The sequence below is a fragment of the Atractosteus spatula genome, chromosome 6 (assembly GCF_055471065.1).
Source record: "Atractosteus spatula isolate fAtrSpa1 chromosome 6, fAtrSpa1.hap1, whole genome shotgun sequence".
NCBI classification, from domain to species: domain Eukaryota; kingdom Metazoa; phylum Chordata; class Actinopteri; order Semionotiformes; family Lepisosteidae; genus Atractosteus; species Atractosteus spatula.
The window spans coordinates 48,570,730-48,596,989 of NC_142711.1; the positions used below are offsets into that span (position 1 = coordinate 48,570,730).

Sequence of the window (26,260 nt, forward strand, 5' to 3'; positions counted from 1 at the left end):
CATCCCACCTGAGTCTGCACATCATTATTTGATCAACTGTGAGAGGTATTTAGAAAAGCTGTAGGATAACAACAATTTTAAACAAAGTTTTGTTAACTGCATTCTTTTGTTCACTAATCAAGCAATTATTCTGATTGTTCTGATTGTAGAAAAAGCAATTAAGAGATCATTAAGCTTAATTAAGAGCTCAATTGGGATGAACACCAGAGTCACTACTCCAGTAGTGGAAACAGTGTTCTAAAATGTATGTACAGTATATAAAATATAAATTTGCATATGTAAATGTCATACATTTCTATTGTTATGCATTCAGTAAAATAACTGCAGCTCATTGTGGCATCCATAGTGCAGATAATGTTTGGGCCCCTAACATTGAAACCTACCTGGAAAAGAGTGCTGAAACTAATCACACACACATTCTCAAAATGAAACTGCACATTCAACATGACCTCACAAAGCATGTTTTCATCTTAGGAAATCTCCTTTTTGATAATTTTCTGAAATCCAGAGAGGGTGTTGTCCTATACTTTTAAACTTTTTAAGTTCTTTAAAAAATAGTTTTCTTAAAAGGTTATTTCAATGTAAATACAAAAGCCCACGTTTTCAAAAGTGGAAAAATACCAATACAAAAATACATTTTTGAGTTACGTGTATGGTGGAAGAAACAATACACGTATGTGGACACTCTGTAACTGGCAGAGAAAAAGAGAACTTAAGAAACAAAACAGCAGTGTTGTAATGTTCACTGAATCTGCTGTCAAGAGAGTCATAAAGAAGGATGAAAAAACAGCTGCTGTGCACACATTTTTTCCATTGGTTTCCTTACCCTTTTGACCTCAGTTGCAGTTCACTGCAAAGTTCACTCCTGCTAAGGGGTCTGGGGCAGAAGAGAAGATGTGTATGAGCACATCAGTCATTCACCAGGTTTACTTGAGGTTACCTCTGCTGGCAGATGATGTAAAACTGTTTTCACAGGTGCAGAAAGGTGGAATACCATGTTACAGTACTTCTGGACATTTTGGAGATCAAATGCTTTGGATTACTGAGATTGTAGGACACTTTATGGAAGGACTCCCTTCACCCCAACAACCCACCACCATCACGCCTAACCTTATTCCTGACCATCAACCGCAAAAACACAAAAAAGGCTTCAAATTTGAGTTTGTTTCTTTTTTATTAAAATCATACAAACATTTTCATCAGTTATATAAAAGAACTAAGTGGTTCTGTTAGCGAAATGCACGTTGCCTTATGCACTCATTGCCACAGAGCCTTTAGGTTTAACTAAGACTAGGGCCAAAGAATCCCTGCTATAAAAGTCATCAAATATTGGCCAGAGAAGCCTCTTCATACCAGAACTAAATCTAATAAAAGTATAATGTATTTACAAATATAGAATCATGGTTACTTGCAATTATGGTCTTATCAAAATAAAAGTAAAAAATAACCAAAATATGTATATTACAGGGATTGCTTGATGCAACTGACAGATAATGCATCATTAATAATAACAAAAACAATAACGCATTGCTACAGGTGTTACAAGATATTTTCAAAAGATAATACTTAAGAACAGAGTTTTGGCAGTGTTCCTTTCTCAAGTTGCAACACAAAAATAAGGCACATACCTTATGAACACTTAAATGTTTCCATTTCTCTTTATACGGGGACAACACACACACAACGTCATCAGAAAAGCACAAAGTTTTCCAAAATGTGCTTCTTTCGTTACAAAATAAACATAAATGAATAAAAATAAGAAACAACAAAAAAGTACCTAATTTTTATACACATTCATACCAAAAAGTGTATCACAAAGTGATATAAAAGAGGTATGCTCTGGAACAAGAGAGACCAGATGGTATCTAGTCTAAAAAATGAAACAAAAAAGCGTGTTTTGTCAGCAAAAAATGCGAACGATTTACTTAGCTAGAGAATGACTTTTTAATATACAGTATGTCCCAAATCTAGGCAATGCAATTTCAATATAATAAAAGCAAGAGGAACCACTATCAGTAAAAATGCAGTTCATTGGAGCAATACAATCGCATTTTATTTTGTTTTAATGCATTTAAAACAAATTGAAAGACAACAATTATTAATTGAAATGATGCTTTCCTTAAGTTTAGGGTTGTCTCTGTACTTTTAAATTGCATTTTCACATGAAATGTATACTATTCAAGGTGCTCACAACATATGCAGTTTACCCAGCACATCAACACTTCAGAGAGTTTCATGGAACAAAATATAAAAGAATAAAACCAAAAGGCCTAAATATGTAATTCACAGACGTAAAAAAATGTTATATACAAGTACGTACCTATAAAACAGTGTAAACACAAAACATTTCTTACATGCAACCCATGGGCTACTTTACACTTGCCCTCACAAGATTTAAGACTTTGAAATAGTCCATGACGAGGACAATAATAACTAATTTGTGTTTTTAGAAAACCACGTCACTTGTAAGACCTAAACCAATGAACACTGATGTACACATGTTGGCAAAAAACAAAAACAAAATACATAAAATTAAAACTTGGGTCCAGTTGAATGTAATTTATCAACCCGTTTTAGCCTGTCATACTGACAACTTAAGCAGGTGTCCAATGTAATTTTTCTGTGTTAAGTCACTAGATGGACCAGTTAACATACTGTACCAACAAAGACAGTGTTTACATTTGACCTTGTTACAACATGCATTATATCAACATTTTACAGCAAAACAGTGACAATACAGAGAATACTGTTATAATGACATGAAGAGAAGACAATTTCTTCTCAATTTGTTATTATAAAAGCATATAAAAGAAGGCCTTAAAAATAGTCTTCATTCCAGAAAAGGAATATAAGTTAAAGGCATCCCTTTCCAGAGATAAGATGGCTACAAAAGTAATCCTTTACATTTCCTTTTTTTCTTCTTGATCATTTTATTAAGTCCCTTTTTCCTTATGTCCCACTTGCCTATCATGCACGTCTATTGCATAATGGCAAGAAACTTGCTTTCTTCTGCAAGGGAGGTCAGCAAAGAACTCATGTCCCCAACAGCCATGTTGGTGTGGCTGACCGGCATACTGTGGAATGTCATTGAAGCTCGAGGAGTTGTGAGACGGGAAGAGTTTCTGGAAAGGTTCTGAAAGATACTTGGACTCAAGACCCCAGAAATTAAGCTGGCGTGATCTCCATCATCCAGGATGGCATCAAAATCTATCTGTACGTTGTCTATGCTGTTGCTGTCCACTGTGCTGGTGACCTGGTTGGTCCCTGGAGACAAAAGCTCAGAGCTGTTGGCAACCACTGCTGAAGTACTCATCTGCTGCAGCATGCAGTTGTTCTCCTGGCCAGAAAATGATGAAGGCTTCATATCATTTGGGTTGAAGCCCATGCTTTGGTCAAACCCCTGCCCAGGGTAACTCTGAATTCTAGAGCAGTTGTTAGGTTGGAGGTGGTCAGGCATTTCTAGCTTGACTCCAGTGACCTGGAATGTTGTACTTCCATTTCTCATTGGACCCTGCTGTGCTGTTCTCATGCTCACATGTTGCCTGCTGCCATTGTAATTTACATTAACATGTTGGTTGACCACAGGCATTTGAGAGTTGATATGCATCTCCCAATGTTGAGTGTGTTGGGAATGAGAACCATAATGTCCCACATCCTCTGTATTTTCTTGGAAGGCCAGACACTCATTTATCTGCCGGCCAACAGAAAGGTTCTGCATGAAACTGGACTCATTAGGAGACCTTGTCTGCTGCTGCCCACGAGCTACTTGGCGCGGCTCCATCACCGAAATCTCTGAGAAGTCAGGCTGTTTATCTTCCATTGGTAGAATACCATTTCGTCTAATCTCTGGATCCAGTGAACCAATGCTGTAAGAAACATCCGCCCTCCCAAAGTTTGGTTTACACTGTCGTTGCCCTTTGTTTGTCTGTCCAATAAGAGTGATGCCAGTATTTTTGTCAGTGAGTACATCAGTGCAAAGGCTTATCTCAGCATTTTCCTGGAAGCTATTTTGTTGAACGGGACATTTTTCCATGTGGTCTCTGGACATGTTTGAGGACCGCTGCTGCACAACCATGTTGTTGAAGAGCCCAAAGGTCTGATTAGACTGGTCAGATGAATGCCACTTTCCATATCTCTGCTTCTGTGGTGACATTTCAGCACTTCCTGAGCTTACCTCATTCCATTGGATAGGCAAGCCTTCTTTATCAGATCCATGGTCAGGGCTGTGGTATTGCTGGTTTACTGGTGGTCCATGCAGAAGGTCATACTCCTCAGAATTCCCTGTCTGAATATCTTGAGGTTTTTCGATTTGTGAAGTGCCATTCAGACTGTTGAATAGACATTGGTTCTGGGAGTTGAGATACTGCACCACATCGTCGGGCAGAATATCTTCATCATTAAGCAGACCCTCTTCCATCGCCATGGCCTCCATAGCAATATTCTCACTGATGCTCGGAGGACATGGAGAGTACATGGGGTGTCGCAGGTTTCCATCAGAGCGTGTATAGTTCTGGAGACTAAGGTTTCTCCTGTCAGTTATACGAGGCAGAGGGAGAGGGTTCACATTGTTGAGACTATTAAACCGCTGGACCTTGGGCAGGTTAAAGGGATCTGATACTGTTCTAATGGGGTCACTGGCTCTTCGCTCGGTGTTGCCTGGTGCTTCATGAGGGAATAAACCTCTCCGGCTGAACCCACTAGTCCCTCCATCGCTGCATCTCCGGGGCACGGTCACTGGAGGCAATGGTGAGAGCCCAGCTTCCCTGCCGTCGCCCATCATTGCCATCCTGGTCTTCAGACTCATCCTCTCCATGTTGGGCAGGGGCGTGGGAGGTGGTCCACCGGTGGCCGCCGCGTATTTGGCCTTGAGCCGGTAATGTTGGGCAGGGGTGAGATTGAGCAAGCCCCCACCGTTGCCTCCACCACACTGGCTTGCCTCACTTGAGCGCCTGGAGGCATCAGTAGAGATAGGGTCATAGGAGTCGGTGACACTAAGGTTGTGGTGACGCCCTTCGGCCTGCGATGCCTGGCTGGACCTGCGGCTTGAGAAGCAGGGAGAGATTCCCGATGAGCGCCGGCTGCTCAGGTACGCTGAGCTGATGGTGCTGGTGGTGCTGTCTCGCCGGTCGTTCAGCAGGTTCAGCACTGTGATGTCTGTGCTAGACAGCTCATTCCTACGGGGCAGGATTGTCATGGGCCCACCTCCAGAGCTACTTTTGCCTTGCTGTGAGCCTGCAATCAAACACATTGAAAAAATGTACATATGAAATAATAGGGCGAAACAATTTTGTTATAGGTTTTGCAGGGTTAAAGCGGAACTGCAGACCCAATTTCTCAGACTGGTTATTAGATATCGGTAACAAAATAAATTGACAGTGTCATAAACTTTACAAATTCCAAATTAAACACAAAATCGTGTACTTCGCCATGTTGTTGAAAACCCCTGGTCTTGCCACGAGCGAGAGTGAAAGTTTGCAAGAATTGTGACTTAAACAGGCCCTTCCTGCTCACTAGTCACTGTAATGTCTAATGTAATGCGATGTTTGAGCGAATAAGTACAGGTTGTGCACCCGACATTTCACCCCAGAAATATTTCAACATGATGTGCGTGCCAAGTTAACAAGTAGTATAAGTTGTATTTGTCGGCAAAACTATCTTGAAGGCGAGAGCGATATTTCTGTTGGCCACTTCATGTCACCAGAACTTTTGGTGCCTCGTACTAAATCTGGCTCTGAACCTGGAGATTTTTTCTATTTACACATTACTGTGTACATTTTACTATCATCATAGTTTGAAATGCACACATTAATGCCAATTCTTTCTAACCCCCAAATTTAAATATAGTGTTGTGGATCCCCTTTAAAGTAAGTATTTATCAGGCTCAACCGAACTGTGAGTTAGGTAAAATAAAATTAAATATTTGTTTGCTTCAGAACATCCAATCACATCCAGAAAGTTTAAAAGTGTTTAAAATCATTATTCAGCAACAGAAACCTACCATTTCCTATAATTGGAGGCAAAGTTGGCCCTTTTGGAGGTGGAGTGGGGTTTAGTCTTGGTAGGAATCCATTGACTTGTTTCAACCTTTCCATTTTCACATGCTCCATCCATCTCATCCCTGCCACATTCCTGCGAGCCTGCAGGCCGAGCGCGGTGGTTGCTGTGGACACGGTTGAGTCCATGATGGGGGCCTCCTCAATGGTGCTGAGGTCTCCCATGCTGCCTCCACTGTTCAGAGCAAGCTCGATTCCACTGCTGGAATTGGTGCTGAGGGGGGACTGTTCACTGCTGCATGAAGACTGACCGCCAGGGCTTGGCTGAGACGCCTGAAAATCAGAGGGTACATGTAAATCCACAGGGTCATGGTAAAAGACACTAAACGGATTTTTAAAGCATTCTATTTCGCATTGCGTTATGTTGCATAATGTTACTATGAAACGTATCACCATATTATTAAAAAATAAAATTTTAAACCACAGCTTTATATAATCCGTTTAAATCAGGGATTTCCCACCGGGGTCCTGGAGGACCAACTCTGGGTTGCTGGCTAAGCGGGACCACTTTAACATTTTCTCCCAGAATTTTAAATATTCTAGAAAAGCTGCAGACACACAAGCTCTCCAGGACCAAGACTGGACACTCCTGGTGTGAATTACTGAAAACTACATTTACCACAGAGCTAAAGAGACTTACACCTGTAAAAGACTTCAAAACATTACAAAACAGCTGGAAGACCACAGAATTGTCAAAGCCCCAAATTTGCTACCATTCAGACACTTTTTTTAAGTATGTTGAACATTAGTGTATTCTCAATTTTAATGTTCTTCTCTATTCAAAATATGTTAAGAACATGATATTATTACAACTGTAAGTAGAACACAAGCTGCTGAGAATTTGCTCCAGGAGAAAATGCTCTGATTTAGTGGTCTAATTCTAGGTGGAATATACAGATTCTTCACTCATTCAGCAGAGTGTATATTGATTTAAATACTTTCGGGGAAACGGATAATTGAAAAGTGTTTAAAACATGTCACGGAACTTGGTTCTACCCATGTAATAATGGAAAACCATACAGATGCTACAAATCTCAAGTATGAGTTTAAACTGGTATAGTAAAAGGACTGGCCTTTGTGAGAAAATGTCTATTTAGAATAAAAGATGAAATATAAGAAATCATCTAACTTTGATACATGAAATGATAAAGTCCAAATATAAATCCCCCCCCCCCCAAAAAAAAAAAAAGTGGTCTCCCTGAGTTAAAACAGCTTTTTTTGTACAAAAAGTAAAATAAATTGGAGCAGAGCTGATGATTAAGGCATCTGACAAGGTCATCCTGGGTGGTGACAAACATTTCAATTATGTAGCAATGACCCAGCTATTGAGGAAAAACTCATGCGAGGCTGTTTATGCCCTTCCCAAACAAAGAAGAAAGAACAATGATTTCATTTTAGACCAACAATCACTTAATTAGCGTGTTAACTCTAGTGTAAAATTAAAATCAGCATCAAACAACAGATGGACTTGTCTTCTGCATGTGAGCAAGCCTTCTTTTATAGTGCACAGAAAATAATTTTCTGATTCTATTTTCACGTACTAGTGTCTGTTTTGGAGGAATTTGGTTTTCAATTGTGACACAGGACACATTCCGTATAATTTTCATTTTTAGGCGGGACAAAAAATTGCATCCCAAGATGAAATACAACACTCCCACAGTTCAGTACTGTGAAAACCATGAATGATCAATACAGCAATGGCATGGAGTTCAATTTGAACAAAAAAGGGATAAATGATTGGAAACACGCATGGAATTAAACAAAAAACCTTCTCACCTTATTACCCACTGTCCTTAGGAAGTTAGAGCAAGATATGCAATAGCATTGGGCAGAAAAAACATTCAGTTATTACAGGGTGAAGTCATACAAAAAAAGAACCAGCACATTTAAGGCAGTTCGTTATTATTGTGAACGGGATTCTTAAACACACAATTACAAAGAAGATGAAAGAAACAATAAAGATCGCTTTTACCTACAGTACTTTTACCTCAAATGCCAAGGCCTGCTTAAACTTCATTACTAGTTCCTTTTTGAATAGAAACTGATAATAGTGTACGACTTATTAATTTAACCTTATGTGCTTTTGAAAATACAATTTCAATATATCCATTAATCTACTGTAAGACATTCCAGGTACAGATCACAGCATCCCAGAGCCTATCCCAGAAATATAGGGTACAAGGCAGGCCACATTCTGGAAACCCAGCCAACATGTAAACCTACAGTATGTGAACAGAACACAGCATGCAGACTCCTGGTGACCCTGGATTTAGCAAATTAATTCCTTTAAAAAATCATGTAAATGGCTACCGAATGCTTAAAATTAGAATACAATAGAAATAATAATTAACTTCTTATACTGTATGCTTACAGCAGATAACTGCTTTTTGGTATGAACCTTCTTAAGTAAAATAAAACAAGTTAACAACACACAATACTTGTAGGTACAAATGCAACACACCTTACCTGTCTGTGCCTTTTTTAAACAGTTTTAACCATTTTAATATGTGTCTTACTTAAGTGGTTTAAAGTAACATTATCTGCACTATGCTGAAAACCTGGTACCTGGTTGAGTTACTATCAGCTATCGGAATCTCTCAAGAAAGTTTTTATCATAACATCTGAATTTTCTCAACATACTTTAACAGCAATGCATACTGTATATCAGCCTCAGAACAGGTGTCGCTCACAAGCAATTGACTTCTGGAAATTCAGGAAATTTCCCACTAGGAATAGGAATAGGAATAGTTTTCCCACTTTTACAGACAGAGTGGCCTTCTGGGATAAAGCTCAGCAACAGATCAGGATAAAAATTAGCCTCCAATATTAAAACAACTTTACTGAAAATATCTATTTCAGTAGTACGGTCAAAATCTAATAATAATGAAATGAGCCAATGAGTATTAAGATGTTGGAGTATATAACAGTTTGGCATTAAGTCGCCTGGCTGAGAAAATGACAGCGTTGGTCACAGATCCATTCCTCTCACTTACGAGAGATGAACCAGGGAGAAAATGCTGTATCAGTGAAGCTGTGGAGGAGGAAGGGAGGGGAGCACACAGAGGGAAAGATGAACACAGAGCCGTGTGCGGCAAGGTAGCATTTACTGTATATGTAGGAGGATGGAAGTGCAAGATTTAGAATTTGACCTCCTCTTGGACGTCTGTTTAAATAAACACCATTAGCATAGAGACTAAATACCTTTAAGTAATGGAGAACTGCTTTAAGTGTTAATAAAATTAAATAAGATTGTTCTCTGCATCAAAGGAACTAATTAAAAGCACTTTTAAGACTATAAACCTGTAAATCAGTAATGATCTTACAAAATAGCATAATAATGCAAAACACTGGTCTATCACCTTAAAAATAAGGCAGAAATGAGTTTGGACACACAAAATGCAGCCTTCTGATAAACTGAAAGGGGTTTACATACCATAGGTTTCTCCGTCTTGATAACTTTGACCTGCAGACATTCTTCCTGCTTTGAGGTAGCGTGGTTGTAGTCCCTTTGGTCAGTGAATCCCCCTGGAGGGTGCTGTCCAGGGGACCTAGACTGGGTGTTACTGCCGGGGTCTCTGGGAGGAGGGGGTCTGGGGTGGGTGTCGCCCCGCTGCTTCTTGGTAACGTGGGCCTCAGGGCCGTGCACTGTCTTGACGTGCTTGCGCAGAGAGCTGGGGTCGGTGTAGCGTTTTGTGCAGCCAGGGATTTTACAGATGTAAGGTTTCTGTCAAGGTAAATCAGAGACAGATGATTAAAGGTGCCAAACACTGGCTCACCCTTCGGGCACGGCTGACACAGAAAGAAAGTGCTGGAAATCATTCACAGTTTGTAAGGAGGCAGTGAAACGAGAGAGAGAAAAAAAAACAGAGCACTGAGACAGACTATATTTATGTTTATAGTTTATACGTTCTGATTTCTCCCTAGTTTGAAATGTCACAGTGAGATGCCCCTCAACGCCTGTGAATCACATGAGTAAATGAACGAATGACGATACAGCAGTGTCCTTCTGTCTGTACAAGAGCTGTCCTCTAAACTGTGCATCTGCTTTCACACAAGAGAAACAGGCTCAGTTTGGGCTCCTCTGGGAAGTTACTACAGTGTGCTTACCTCGTTGGAGTGCGTCCTGTTCTGGTGTTTGGCACGGTCTGAAGCATTGGAGAAGGCCTTGTTGCAACCCTCATGCTCACAGACGTATGGTTTCTCTCCCGTATGAGATCGCAGATGAGTCTTCAAGTTTTCCAGCCTGGAATAGGCCTTCGCACAGCCTTCAAACTTCAAAGAAAACAAATGCTTCTTTACTCTTGTCTCAGGTGAGTAAATGAATCGTGTCTTCATGACTGCAGAGCTAAGCTGTACAGTTTGAAACAAAATCTGTTGCATAAAGCAAATCAAATGGGAAAATAATCTTTTGTAGACCCCTGTGAAAGAAAATGTCTACGATAAAATGGAGATTAAGAATTTTTCAAATGCTTTCTCAGGATTTAGGACACTTTCTAAACATTAATTTTTTGAATGCACAGCTTCACTAAAAGATGCACACTAACACTTTCACAAGTCTTGAGGTTAGGGAAAAATAACTAAATCAACTGATTAAATCTCCATGCTTCTCAAAAATAAATGAATACAATGTATTGTAATACAATACATTGAATGTAGAATGATGTAAATCTGCCTTATTCCCCTGGATTGTCTTTATATTGTTTTTGTAGTATTACCAAAGTTCCAATAAAAATAAAAAGGAAACAAGTAAAAAAATGAAAACGGCTATAAAAAAATGTGGCTTTGTTGCAGGCAGCAGAAACAGAACAAAAGAAAACTTAAAATCAATATTTCAGATGATGGACTTTCATCAACAACGTCCTGTGAAGGTAGATATTTTTTTTTCTGTCTCCACAGGTATCTTTTGAAGACCCATCAGTTTTAAAAATTGATCCCCCTCCACCTTTGCTGCTGTGTTTTGTAATTTCTGTGCTCCCTTCAATCTCTGTGCAGCTATGGTTTTGTGGAATGATACATAGCCACTTCAGTGGATCTTTCATGTAGCCACCCTAAATGGAACCGAGCTGGTTTTATTTAATTCAACCAGAAAATCGTTCAATTTTATAGTCATCTTTACTTTTGTGTTATTGTTAACGAAAACAAAAGCCTGCAAAAACATCACTTTAGCGGTTTCACACAAAAAAAAGCTTAGCAAAGGTAGTGTTTTAAACTTTGGTCGATTTTGTATTGTACAAAACTTAAGTTACCACTTCAAATAGATATTTTCAATTTTTTAATTAAAATAATATCTGAGATTTTACATAAGACAATTAAAGTTACAAATTTCTATATGCAGTAAATGAGAAATGTGTCCACCTAGTGTTCAGGCTGGTATATCAGTTCTGCATTTCTAATATATTTTTGTATTCAGGAAAAATACTGTATATTCATAGTTATTCCTTTATAATGCACTGCTTTGACATGTACTTCCTCATATGAAAGTTAGTACTGTATTGTATGTTTATAGTCAACAATGTTACTGGTTAAACAATGTGCCACACTTGGTGAGCACCAGGTAATATACAGTACAGTCTGATGTACTGTATTAGAGTACTTCACCCCCCCATATTCAGTACATGTTCAGTGAAACTGACTAATGCTTATGGTAAAGTCTGAATGTGGAGGCAGGCTTTGTAATTGCCATTCAAATTTCTCCTGAAGGCTGGGGCTGCTCTCTCCCTCAGGTACTTCTGACCTTCACTAGGATTTAGAACTATCTTCCAGGGAATAACTTGGAAAAATAGTTGACACTGAAGCAGCCATTTTTCTAAAGCCCTTGGAACTGCTAAATGAGAATTAGCCAGCAGCCATATCACCCTGCAACTCACAACTGGCAACCCACAAAGCTAAGCAGGTGTGAGCCTGGTTAATACCTGGATGAGAGACCTCCTGGGAAAAGTAAGGCTGCTGCTGGAAGAGTTGTGAGTTGGGCCAGCGGGGGGCACTCAACTTGTATTGTGTGTGGGTCCTAATTCAGTATAGTGATGGGGACACTATACTGTAAAAAGGTGCCGTCCTTCAGATGAGATGTAAAACTGAGGTCCTGACTCTCTGTGGTCATTAAGAATCCCAGGGTGTTTCTCAGTGTTGTGGCCAAATTTCCCCCTGGCCTTTACTAGTCATGGCCTCCTAATAATCCGAATGAACTGGATTCATTACTCTGTTCTCCTCCCCACTGATAGCTGGTGTGTGGTGAGTGTACTGGCGAACTATGGCTGCCGTCATATCATCCAGGTGGGGCGACACATAGGTTGTTGGTGGAGGGGAGTCCCCATTACCTGTAAAGCGCTCTGAGTGGAGTGTCCAGAAAAGTGCTACTGTATGTAAGCATTATTATTATTAATTGGATTTTGACATACTGTAAAAGTGAATATTCAATTCAAAGTTAAATATTTCAACACCTGCACTACATTGCGGCCACTTTTACTTCATTTTAAATCTTCACCTTTGCAAAGTGATACCTACCGTGCATTTGTGTGGCTTTTCGCCTGTGTGCCTCCTCATATGAACCACCAGCATATACTGAGCTTTAAAGGGTTTCTGCTCCCGAGAGCAGTCCAGCCAACGGCACACAAACTCCTTCTTCTCCCCGTGGATGTGGTCGTTGTTAATATGCTGGAACGCACAAAGAAGCCTGTTAAAGCCACATCAACATTTCTCTAAAAAGAAAAATGGTCTGATTTTCAAAATGAAATGACACTTTAAAGCATCTGCACTTGAACTCCACTCCACTACATCCTGAAAAAATCACTTGTTCCTTCTTTGGTTATTGTCTGCCACAATTTTGTTTCTTTTTCTTTATTCCCACCCAGGGTAAAATCATTCAATTTGATATCTAGGAAGTTCTCAAGATGAGGATGAGCCAGATGGTTTTGTGAGGCTTTTTATTTCACACGTACAGTAAATGAATGGCTTTTGGCTTTTAACTACTTGCAAAATATGAAAACAGTTTGCAAGTGCAGACAATGTAACAGTTTCATTACCTGCATCCACAAATGTCAGCATTTAATATGTACTGTAAGTTTTTATCAAAATCTTACTTTGTAACAAAATATGATCTTAAGTTTACATTTCTGGCCTTGTCTGTGGAAAATAGGCCCTTTGTAGTCATATTTTTGTAGTCTTGTAGTCATATGTTGCATTTTATCTAAATGGAGGTTATAGAGAACCACAGTGAGCATTTTTTCTGTTTATAGATTGTTTATAGGTATGCTCTTATGAAATGAGGGCACTTAAAATGGTGAAAATAAGCTAGAATTAAAAATGTACAACAGTCTAAAAGAGCTTAGTTTTGAGAGGGCAAGACTCAAATATTCAAGGTAATGAAATACGGTGTCATTTTTTATTTATTGTAAGTTTCTTCTGCATGTAAATGTCTGCTTTTTATATGCAAATATTGTTTGTACTACAATAGTTTATCCTGTGCTATTTACACAGAACTTTCAACTATATTATTACAACTATATTCTCATGAGATGATCACAAACCCCCATGTCTTTGCTTGATGACTATTAATCAGATTTGTACATTTCCTGTAATGGTCAACTTTCTTTGCTGTATCCATGTTTAGAAAGAGATTTTTTTTTACCATTTTCCATTTTTTTCACCACCCAAATACCTTCACCTCCTCTGCCCCTCTTACACTGTCAGCTCACACCTATGCCTGCTTCACCTGGACAGACAACAAACATCTATTTCATTTTATACTGTATGTCCTGTTTACACTGGGCTAATAGCCAAGTCTGAGCAGTGCATGTTATCCACAAAGTGTGCAATGTATGATGTCATTCTCACTGCCCCCCTAGAGAGAAATATTTTCCCTCCTCCAAGGACAGCCATTGAATTTCATAACCAGGACATGTTCACAAATTCCTCATTTGCAACCAAAAGCCCATCAAATTAATCATAATAATTGAATTAGCTTTGCTCGAAATGGTGGCAAACATGGTTCTGAATACATTAAAAAATCCACAATCATCAAACAAATATACCTGTGCATTTTATGATACTATTATAGTCTGACAACACACCTGAATCTCTTAGAAAAATGCATGGTTATTTTATGCAGACGTCTCTTTGTTAGGAAACCTCTTCACATCTCAAGAAAAAAAATATTTTTGGTGTAAATTACTAAACAATTTTAAGACAACAGACACAGAATCCTCCAGGTTAAATTTCTTTTAAAAATACAGGAATAAACTTTACTCACTAAAAGTGATGTCTGTTCTTAATTGTGATCAGTTCAAATCAACAAGTGTATATTTGACGATTTTTATATTTTGTTTCCTTCAACTAAAATCCTTTCCATCCCCCACCAGAGGTACACCCCTCCAAGATGTATACCCTCTTTCTTATGACAGGATATTATAGACCAGCTCCGAATTGCCTTCAAGTGTCTAGACTACCCTAAGCCTGCAAGGAGACATTCTAAAAAGGCACAGCATAAACAGGCAATCGGAATCCCTGATCAGACAAGTTATTGCTCATTTGCCCTTTCAGTATACTGTATAATGCAGCGTTTCCACACTTTTCTACAGTTCTAAAAAATGGATTAATGTAAATAAGATGCATATAATCTTGTAATCAGGCTGTAATTTGAAAATGTTGTGTTTGCCTTGCCTAATATTCTAACAGACAAAAATGCTCACTGTGGCTCCTTCTAACTTCCTTTTAGATAAAATGCAACATCATGGTGTAACTACAATGGCAAAACTGAGACCGGCATTTCAAAGTAGGAAAAAAAAATCCTTAGTAAATTTTTCATTTTAGGTGTTTCCTTTAATCTTTTTTTTTCTCTGTTTTAGAAGCCAAACAATTTCAGCTAAACTCCTTCAACCCATATACAGTACCATAAAGTTAATTACCTTTAATTACCTGTATTTTACAACAGGGAATTCACAAGAATTTCACATATCGACAGTTGCTATGATGTGAAAAACAACCTTTCCTCTCAAAAAAAACCTCAGTTATAATGCTAGGGATTGTGGTGTTAAATATTTTAAATTCTTATTTTTTCAGTTTTAAGAAACTTTAAAGAAATGGATCTAGTTTATTCATTAGTCTTCCACTACTAAAGTATTATACCCTATTGTATTCAAATATTGATCGCTTTAAATGTTAAGAAGCAAAAGCCTGAGAATGCACACAATACTGAATATTTTTTTTTCACAGTAGACATGTGTCTCTGTCCCTTCTGAATAGATTTAAAAGCAGACTCTTGTGTTCTGTCTGATTTTCCCACAATTCAGTATGCCTCTATTCTCCATGGGTCCAATGGTTGTTTGTACATGGACATTTTCCCATGTTACAAAAGATAAACATCTGTATCAGTTTATTCTTGTCTTCTTGCTCTTCTTCTTAGATTAAATATTATTTATTCAGATGGATAAGCAAATGCATTGAAATGAAACCTTGTCTTTCTAGAACTGCAGACACTCTGTTTCACCCTGTAATGCCAAAGATCTGCCACATGAGGGCCTGTGACCACAGATAACTGCTAGGAAAATAATTGGTAAATAATAGAGAATATTGTAAAACTGACATCACAGCATTTTTAGACTGTGAAAGAAAATCATAAGTTTATTTCTTTGATGCACTGAATGCTAGTGGATAACATTCTTAAAACCACAATGTGTTTCTACTAAATCGGGAAATCGACATTTAACCAAACAATTATAGGTTAAACAATTACACAGTACATAAACAATTTAATTATTTCATCAACTGTCAGGGGAATCATTTGTTCCCTTTATTTAAGCTTTATTTATTACAATTTTAATTAGTGTTGTCCCTTGTTTCAGAAAACGTAACAAAGAAGAAATTTCGCTCATTGCAAAAGGCAAAATAGTACAAAACATGATTTTTAAAATTCTACAGTATTAATAAAAGCTGAAGTGTATACCTGGAAGTAAAACCAAATGAAATGCCCAAACTAGTCTAAAAACTATGATTTCTGTTACTTTCTTTTTTTTTAAAGATTTCAACAACTCAACGTTTCTGGACCATGAAACAATACCAATATTAAAGCACTTTGCATTCTTTTTTTAAATTCATTACACAAGGCGCAGCTCCACATTGAGGAATAGAACCGAGAGTTGTATTTTGCACTATGGTCTCAGTGTCCAAATTTAACGGGATTTCAAATAAAACCTTGTCACTTCCCATCATATTTTGCTTTTGCCCCTCTGTGATGACTGGTGACAGATATGCAACTGCAGCAATTTCCTATCAGGAGATTTACGGAGAGAAAGGGAGAAAGAGGGGGGGAAAGTTAAGTCAGAGCATTTCCAATGTCAGGGCTTTAAAGCTCTTCTAAAGCACTTTTGCTTGAGACTTTGTAAGGCTGTCTGGCCTCAGTTTTGTTTTGCTTTACCAAGCTCAACTATTGACGGGCAACGGGTTAATGGCTTGCGCTGCTAAAAAAAAAACAACCAAAAAAAAAACACAGACACAGAATCCTCTGGGGATAAGTCAACATCTGGCCCTTTTACAAAGAAAATACTGTACTTCTCTCAGAAGTGCTTTTCTGAGGCAATTTAAACACAGGGAGGCAGACATAATATCCTGAAGAAGGGGAACCTGCATTATTACATTCCTGACCAGAGAGAGGGATCTGCCCCGAGGACGCTGGGGAAAGAGTGAAAATCTCATCTCGGATTCAACTTTATACCAAAGACTAACTCAGCCGGCATATCTGACGATTAGCATTCATATCACAGCACAGAAAGTTTTCATTCATAACTGAAGCAAAGCCGTCGCAAGCCCATGTATTGATTTGTATTTGAGGTGGTAACAGCAGACTTTTCAAGCCTCTCTGTACACACCACCAGCAACTGTGGGGCTGTTTTTGTCACCAGTTAGTTGATGTTAGCTGTCACCAGTGGGGCCAGCAGAGGGTCACTGTCATGTCCTGTATAGCTATTTGTAATACTAAAATTAATGTCTTACAACCTACCAATGATACACTGGTATGCGACTGGCTGTCTTTGCCACTGTTGTGCTATTGTTTTTAGGTCCTTTCTATGGCCTCATTGCAAAATGTTATATTAAGAGTAGCTTGGCATAACAGAACTTTTGTTGCATATAGACATTAAAATTATTTATGTTTAAGCTACAAAAAAGCTTACAAAAAGATATTACAATTTTTGTATAGATCTGTGTATAACATATTGACATTTCGGGTCAGGTCTGCAGCCTTTACTTAATGATCACAGTGTATCTGCAACACAAGGTACAGTAGCAGTGATTTAGGACTGCAGTTGTGGTAAGAGATTTACACCTTTTCTTGATCAATGAAATGTTGCCATTTAAACTTGGCATAAAATGATGGTCAAATCAGACAGGTACTGTATATACAATAAATAAAAAATGTCACAATTTAATTTGCATCTCCAAAGAAAATACAATTGGACAAAAGTTACTCCCTACTCTAGTAGGTTTCGTATATTGAGGCTACTGTTTCAACCTAGTAATGCATCAGGGTAGTAGCCTTTTTTATGAGTAAGAAACTTCCATTTACTTTATAACAAAATAAAGAAGCTCCCTAAAATTCTATAACTGAAACATTTTACGTTCACAAAAAGCAAAGTTAACAGTTTTAAGGAAATACAATATCACCAACAATGTCAGTAAGTATAGGTAAGATATAGTACAGTATGTGTAATAAGAACTATGTCACGAAACATCCATAAAATACAGTAGCTCTGTGAAGTCAGAAGTGCAGGGCTAAATTCAAACAGTCTATATACTGTACAAGATGTCCAGATTCCAATCTGCTAGACATTTTTTTTTCTTGGAAAACTAAATCAGTTTAAGCCCTATTTTATTTTACCAGAGCTATATCTCCCTGAATGCCACAGCAGGGCTTTGTCTTTGTGGCAAAACTAAATACGTAAGAGCATTGTCGTCAATTGCTTATGCTGTGGGCACTCCTCAAAAAGAACTGAAAAATAAACATCTTGAAAATGCAAAAGAATCACTGAGAATAACTGAGGACCATCTCAATCGTTCTGCACCAAAGCCACTCACTGTACTTCCTATTTTCATTTTCTAAAACACAGGGAGTTCCTTATGTCTGCTCAGGCATTGCTTTTAGACTGAAAAAAAAAAGTTCTTTTTTTTCTATTTTTTCGGGAATTCCTCAACATCCCATCAGTCTCTCGCAAGGAGTTCAATTTCCTTAGTGTGGATGGAAGGGATCTGCCTAATGTCAGCTAGTACAAATTACCGTGGAAGTGGGTGTGATACATGGCTCAGGACTCTGACGGGGAATGTCCACTATTGTTTGCCATTATGAATGGTGGTGTGATCTAATGGCAATTTTTATTTAATCAATAATTTCCATGCTGAGCAGACAGGCCCTTTCCCTAAGAATCGACAAACATGTACTGATAGCACTGGGCATGGTTATTAATCTTCACCTTGCCAGTTTATCTGCCAGCAACTGTACAAATGTCACCAAGATGGATTTAGCAGTTTCATTCTCACATTACATGATGGCTGAAGAAGCCTTATTTTCACATACTGTATAGTTCCAGACATGTACAGTCCCAAACTCACACAAATATGCCCCCACAAACCTATTTGTGTATTCCATTATTATCTTACCTCACCCCAACCCCATTTAACTAAAGTTTACTTGAAAGCGTTCTGTATTTTAAATCCTCCTTAAAAAGGCACTTGTTACAAAGCCATTCTGCAAATGTGTGAGACCTGGACTACCATTTAGTTTTATCAATTACAGGCTAATAAATCATACGTTCTTTTGTGATGTCAATCGCTGCAATGCTTTGTACGGTAAAAAAAGAGAAAAAAAGAAAGAGTAGAGGGGATGGAGAGGGGGGTGGTGAAATTGGCATGTGTAATTCAGCAAAGCCTTTTCATCTTGAAATAAGATACTCCAGACAGATAACAGGCATAATCCTTCTCCTGATCAAAAAAAATCTGCATTTTACCAATTAAAGCCCCCTGCCAGAAGCAAAAAATGGGGCAGCTCTCAGACTCCGCTGAAGTTTATCTCCACCAAACACAAGGGAGGAATACAGCAAGAGCTTTGTTTCATTTTCAGCTGACTACTTTATCTCCCTCCAAGAACTGGAGCATCACAGCAGCAGCAAGAGAAATGCACAGGAATGGCACAGAGACCTAATATACCTATGGCCACTGCAGTGCACTGCAGCCCCTGAATCAATGTAACCTCCTTTAGCTTTCTTTTAAAAAAACCCTCTTTAAGTGGTTTGCCATCTCCTTTAATGGGTAAATAAAAGGAAGAAAACAGATGAATTAAGTCAACACAGGAAAAAAAAAACACACCCGACTTGCTTTTCTTACTGGAGACGAAAGATAAGCAAGTTAAATCAGGTTGATATGATTTTTATCTTATCGCCTGAATGAAAACCACTTATGTGCATGCTGTAAAATTATATCACGGTGGGGGAAAAAAAGCTGCCTGTGTAACGAAAACATATAACAAGATTTGGATGAAGGGGTCAGTATTTTAAAATTAAGGTGCAATTAAACACTCCCTCCAAATATTATTTATAAAACATCTTTATCCTATGGAAAGAAACAGAAAACAACAACAAAGCATCTATTATAAAATTTCATAACTCGTGTTTTACGGTGCAGTTCTGGTGTGGAATCTTTATTTTTAATGCAGTTAAACATAAAAGTCCATTAATATAATTAATGGAGAGCTTAAAAAATGATGACTTAATAATTTTCAAGTCACTGAAATTAAACGCTACACTCTGAATCACATTAAATAAATAAAATGTCCGTCATTTGTTTTTTGAAACTCATGCTTTAATATAAGAGATGCTGTTGTTTAAACTTTTAATATATGGACATTTTCAACATCTCTTTGTTCAGAACCTCCACAGTCCCAATATAGTATTTATGCCATTTCTGGGGACCATAAAGATAAGGATAGCTTCAAATCAGCTGTGTCAAATTAAAAGAAAAGGACTCTTGAGGCAAAAATGTTATTAGCATGAAAACGAAATCAGTGTAAGCATAAAAAAGAAGTTTTATATTTCAGAGCATAAATTGAGGAACTTTTGAATTTTATTTTTAAAATTGCCTTCTTTATTTTTTTCTGTTTAGAGGAAGAAATAAACCTGAATGTTACTACTATAATTTCTCTCTCAACGTTTAAGCCTTTGCTAACCTAAAACACATGCCGACTCTTTGCTCTGAAGTTCAAACTAACTACAATGAAAATTCCAACTGTGGTGAGGCTCACTGAGTGAACCAGAACAAGGGCAAAACTTGTCAAGATTTTAAACCTTTCAGCAAAACCCTTCAAATGCAGTCAGCAACCTATTCCATGGCATGGATATCAATTATAGATAGGGGTTACTTTAGCTAGCAGCTGGTACTGTCAGACACTAGATAGACAACCATGAAGAACAGTGAATCTTTCTATTAAATGTATGGGATTGAAGGGGGGGAGGATATGCAGCATTAAAAGTGTGGACTGGATGAAAGCATATATTACTACCTGATCTGACTCTCACATTATTTGTGCCAAAAGAACTTAATATGTTCGTGTAAAAGAAAAAAATAGCACCAATTAAACTTTGTGTACCTATACAGTATATGATCTAAATTACATCAAATAAAGCAAATTTCTTTTACTGCATTTGAAGAAAGTATACAGAAAATATTTAAGGATTCATTAAAATATTTTAAATATTAATATTTACTTATGTATCCCTATATTACTTCTTGCCACATACATTTACATTTTTACATCAGCAAAATAACAATCACTTAAGTTGTTGCAAGAAATCTATACACCTATATGTAGACCTATATGTACTGTACATCGCCACACTACCAAAATAATCTGCTGCTCTGGAATCAGTCCAGAGAAGAGCAATGAGATCGATTTCTGGATGTAAAGGAATGTCCTGCACTAACAGGCTAAAAAAAACTCAACTTTTTAGTCTTGAACTGAAAAGGCAGAGGACCTGATTCAAAGTCAGGAGGGCATTCACAAAATCAACACAGCAGACTTCTTCAGAATCAACAGTGAAGCATGAAGCAGGGGACACAGTGGAAATTACATTTAAGTGCATTTAAAACCGAGAACAGACGGCCCTTATTTACACCTAGGGTTGCGGGAGTGTACAACAAGGTAAACCATGTTATTGAAGAAGATACTTCTTTCAAGAAATGTCTGGATGAGATACTCATATCAATTAGCTAAGGGGCTAGATGGGGCCAAAATTCCTCCACTTCTTTGTAACTTTTCTTGTTTTTTTTTCAAAATGCCAAATGTTGAGTGTTCTAATAAGACATTTATTTAGGTGGAACACAATGTTACAAATATAACCTATACACATTTTTTCCCATTTATTAGGCCTGCAAATAATTACCATCACGGATGGGTAACCAATGAGGCAAACCACTAATTATTCAGTTAACTGCAACACGCATAATCTGAGGGATTGCTTCCACACATCAGCAGCCGCAGCTGTTAATACATCTGGGAGCCAACGGAAGACCCACAAACCTCAAAAATCCACGTCAGTCTAAAATTATTTCTCCAGAAAGATAAGAAAAAAAAGCTCAAAAAGCAATCACAAGAACAATTTTAACAAACTTTGTGCTAACAAAAAACACGCAGTAACTTGTTAACAGTACGGAACTGAAGTCCCATAACCCCCTTGGCAGCTGTAGTAAGACTGGGATTTACCACTACAAGTCAAACAGTCCAAGTTAGGTACCCTTAGCTTTTGGTTTTAGCTTTTTTATTCCCATGAAACCATTAAGCTCCTCTAATACAGGGGAAGAAACTGAACTATCCAGGTGTCAGAGTGCAGGCCCCCTCATGAAAGAAGGGTCACATAGCTTTCTGAAAGTCTCGATTACTCACGTGGACTAACTGCTCCTGCGTGTCAAACTCTCGTGAGCAACCTTCCCAGTGGCAGTTGGTCTCATACACAACCTCTGGCTCCTGCTTGCTTTCATCTTTGTCCCCTTCTTCCTTCACGAGGGTCATTCCTTCAGGCTGCTCCTACCACAGCACATAAGGCAGAACCCAGAAAACGAAAGAAAAAGAGTTATTCGAAAGGAGGAGCAGCATTAAAATAAAGGTTACAGAGATGGAGAAGAGAAGAGATGAGTTTACTGTCCTGTTTTCCTGTTATGGTGGAAAATAGGACATGTCAAGTCTTGTTTTCTTTTAGTCACACTACTAAATGCCAGCTATATTTTGTATAAAGTAAATTGCATAACACATTTTTTACATTTTACTTTCTCATATATGGAAGCACCCAATTAAGGATCCTTAACTTTTTAACATCTTGTCTTGCTTCTAAGGAAACTTAGGAGTGCTTGTTCAATTTAACTTTAATTTCACAACACACTTTATGATGAAAGATGATATAGCGCATTTATACAATAAACATAAGTTGAATACAGCAATAACAATAAAATAATGAATGTAAAATAATGGATATGATATTTAAGAACATTCTCCATAAATCTCTACATACATCAGTGTGGAAAAGGAAACGTACAGTACAGCACATTTTTATTAAATGTGATCTGTGATCTTTTGTGTCCTAAATATTAAGAATCCCCATCTGTACTTTGTTTCATTACTCTAAGTGTATTTCACTGTCAACTTCAAATGTTTAAGCAGCCAAAAAGGTCTGATATTTGTGGAGGAAATGTGAACTCTTCACAGCTGTACGCAATAACAAGTTCTCACATTTATGTAACACAGCGTGGCGATTGGTTTCTTAAGTATCCATTCCTCCCTTCCTCAATGAAATAAGAGCAAGTCTGGCACAAGGCAGACCTCCTATCATAAACATTTCCCCTGGTACCAAGGCACAGTGTGCGTGAGGACTAAGACTGCTAAATCAAATCCCTCTGGCCTGTCCTTCTGAAAGTAAGATGTTCACAGCCTGTCCAAAACATTTGTTTCACATTAGGCTGGCATGCTTCTCTGCTTTAAAGGTCATGAAGAGTAACTTGAAGGTATTTTCTGAGGGGAAAGATTCATTCACAAGATTGTTCCTGTATATTTCGTCAATAATCTCCTATTGTACAAATCTAACAAAGATTCACAGGCTCATAGACCCACTTATAAAAGTTTTTTTTGTAACATTTTCCTTACATTACTCCTAAAATCGATATGTTTATCTTTCTCACTGGAAGTGAAAGCAGAACACAATAGAGGGCAAAACGGTTTACATTACAACCTGTAATTGGTCCCCCAGCTCTGTGCTGGATGCTGAGTGTGTACTTCCAATTGCCATGAGTACACTACCAGTAACTGAACTGCACAATGGACAGTACTCAACCTTTGCTGAAAGGGGAAGAAAGGAGCTGAGTAAATGAGCTCTGGCCTCCATACCTGCACACTTCCTGCACCTGGACTGGGCAGATCTTCATCTGGTTTAATCTTAGAGCGTTTGTTCTGCATGGGGTCCCCTGTGCTGCTCACCGCAGATTCACTGGTGGGCTTGCTCTGCTGATAGACAGATTTGGTCAAGAGATTTTGCAGGGGATAACGTTTTGACTGCAGGATTAACAAGACCGCGTCGTGTTTAACCAAGAAGGACACAGCAGTGAGGAAGCACAGCTCTGCCAATTGCAAAGGCAATGATAAAATAATCCTCCAGCTATAATTATTGAGGTCAACTATAAAGGGTGTAGAAACATTTTTTTTTAAATCTAATCATTTTTAACCAATATTCCACGGCTTTTACAATATGAAAGTACATCTGCACACATACAAAAATTGGAAAAGAAAAGTTAAGTGGTAAGGTGAAATTATTTTTATATTATCAGACAGACTAAATAAGAAGAAAGCAAGGTTTCTCTGTTCACAGTGTACAATGAATGAATCGCCCTGGAGATGTCAATAATAACCCAGGTTATGGGTGTTTACTGCTCCAGGCTTCTTGGGGTGTCCCTATACACTGTGGTTATCCTGTAGCAGGTGGAGATGAAATTGTCTGGGAGCTCGTCGGCTCCCAGGTGTCGTGCTGGCCAGGCACCTCCACTGTCAGTAGAACCAATATTTGTGTACACAGCTGCTACAGGTAGTAGACAAAAACTGGAAACATTTCAAATGAGGGACACCCAGTACTGTATATTGAAAGCCAGGGCTTTCACACAGGTGATTATTGAGCGAATAACATCGCAGCATGTTTAGGGATGTGTATAAAAGGGATGTGGCCTTAAGGACTATAATGCTTTGTTCCAACAGAAAAGAGACAGTGGTGTTCAATAATGTTGGTAGGGTGTATTTTCCTGCATGTCTTGGGAAGGCTCATTCCCTTAGAAGGCAAGGATGCTAACTGCTACTTAAGGGTAGTGATACTCTTCAACCCATGTTTCTTTCCTGCCAAGAGGGGTGTCTTCCAGGATGACAACGGCCCCATCCACAGAGCACATGCGGTCTGCTAGACGTTATGCCACATTGCATACAAGCTGTACTGGCAGCATATGCTGGCCCAGCACCCTAATTAAATGACTTTACACTGGTGATTCCATTTTTTCTCCACTATTTCTGTTTCAGAGATTACTGTTCTCATACGTGCATATTGTGCTCATTTTTCTCTTGTGATTGTGAAGCTTCAATAGTTAGACCGGTTGTACATTAACTGATTTTACTAAACTGGGGGGGGGGGACGAGTACAATCCTCTTATTTGTAACTGATCTTATTTTGTTAATTCAAATGTCATTAAATAATTAAATCACCTGCACAAAAATCAGGACTCTACTAGCTGCTCCTAGGGAAAACTGGTTAATTTAATGCTTTCCAATTTTTATTGCAGACAGGCAAAGACCCATACTGTATACTTTATATGACTTGCTAACATGGTTCACATTTACAACGTATTCTGAATACTTTTTTTTCCGATTGTTTATGACCTTACATTCTGGAATTTTGGAATGAGGAAGTGTTTCCAAGTTTAAAGAGACAAGTCTGTATTTTAATAAAACAAAATACAAGTACAGGGTCTATTTCTTATTATGAACTGGATGATTTTATCAGAACAGGGCACCAAATGTTTGCTAAATATTTGCAGATAAACCAATATACAACACCATGGCCAATATAGAATTCCCCTAATAGCCAAAAAATCTGTAAAGTATGAAACGAACACGTTAAAATAAAACTGTAGGAGAACCTGCCAGAACGAAACTTGGCATTTTCTATGATCATTCATTTTCGTTAAGTCACATCTGAAAGAAACTGCCAACCAAACTCATAGGCGAAGCACTGTAAGAAATAACTGCATCTAGGAAAACAAATCTGAAGTGTTATTCCTTGTCATTCAGAGATAATGGGGTTACAAAAAGGCAGTCACAATAATTGCTGGCTAAGAGAAATTTGTACTTGCTCTAGCTTGTTTTGAAATGATTTTTTTTACTCTGTTGTTATAAAAGTGATTTCAGAATTAGATTCTTAGACAGGTGCTCAAGAGAAATTAGCTGTTTGTTCAATGCAATTTTGTCTTCCACTCAAAACAGCCACTAATTTTACTGAGTTAAAAATGGTTCTAACTTTGAGAGGTCTCAGAGAGAAGCCTAATGACCTAATAAGGAACGATTGACTTTGTACACCACGTTAAAGGCTGGCTTTTAAATCTGAAAGTATCCTGGCTATTATGGAAATGAATGGCTGCTACTGTTGAAATGACAGATGCCAAACAGTCTCCAAGAAAAAAAAAACAACACAAAAAATGAATAGTTTCCCAAATATGTAATCTAAAACATGTCATGAAAAATGGAGAACATACACTTAACTTCATATGCTGTGGACCAGATTAATACTTGTACTCTGCGCCTAACACCCGTTTTCCATTTGCTCCTATGATTAATGGCACAGCGTCACTCTGCTGTTCCTCACTAACAAGCTGCAAAGAGAACTCTGTTATTCCTCACCTGGGTGGAATCCATAGGCGCTGTGCTGATTTGTGTAGAGCTCAGGACATTGGAGATGCCAGGAATAGGTCTCTGGGTAGCAAAGGCAGGGGCAGGGTGGATGAGAGGGGGGCTGTGCCCGAAGGCAGAGCCAATGCTGGGCTGACGACTCATGAGCTGCTGGTGCATCTGCAGGGTCACTGGGGTGGGAGGGTAGGCAAAGCTCAGGGCAGGGCTGCAGCAGGAGAGAACACAGAAGGTATTCAGGTGCACA

At 38.3% G+C, this 26,260-nt stretch overlaps 1 protein-coding gene across 2 annotated transcripts in view; it reads right to left on the minus strand.

Annotated features, from left to right (window-relative positions):
- Positions 1–1,155: 1,155 nt before the first annotated feature.
- gli3 (GLI family zinc finger 3) overlaps positions 1,156–26,260 on the minus strand; it is a 160,309-nt gene continuing 135,204 nt past the window's right edge. Inside the window, exons 8-15 of one of the 2 annotated variants that reach the window (XM_088919355.1) lie at positions 26,008–26,221; positions 23,464–23,577; positions 21,973–22,113; positions 12,558–12,707; positions 10,161–10,325; positions 9,487–9,777; positions 5,999–6,326; positions 1,156–5,232 (exon numbers count right to left, since the gene is read on the minus strand). In XM_088919355.1, the coding sequence (XP_088775481.1) occupies positions 2,978–5,232; positions 5,999–6,326; positions 9,487–9,777; positions 10,161–10,325; positions 12,558–12,707; positions 21,973–22,113; positions 23,464–23,577; positions 26,008–26,221 (3,658 nt within the window). In that variant the 3' untranslated portion in view covers positions 1,156–2,977. Of the gene's footprint in view, positions 5,233–5,998; positions 6,327–9,486; positions 9,778–10,160; positions 10,326–12,557; positions 12,708–21,972; positions 22,114–23,463; positions 23,581–26,007; positions 26,222–26,260 lie in introns of both variants that reach the window. The other variant, XM_088919354.1, reaches the window with a different exon arrangement.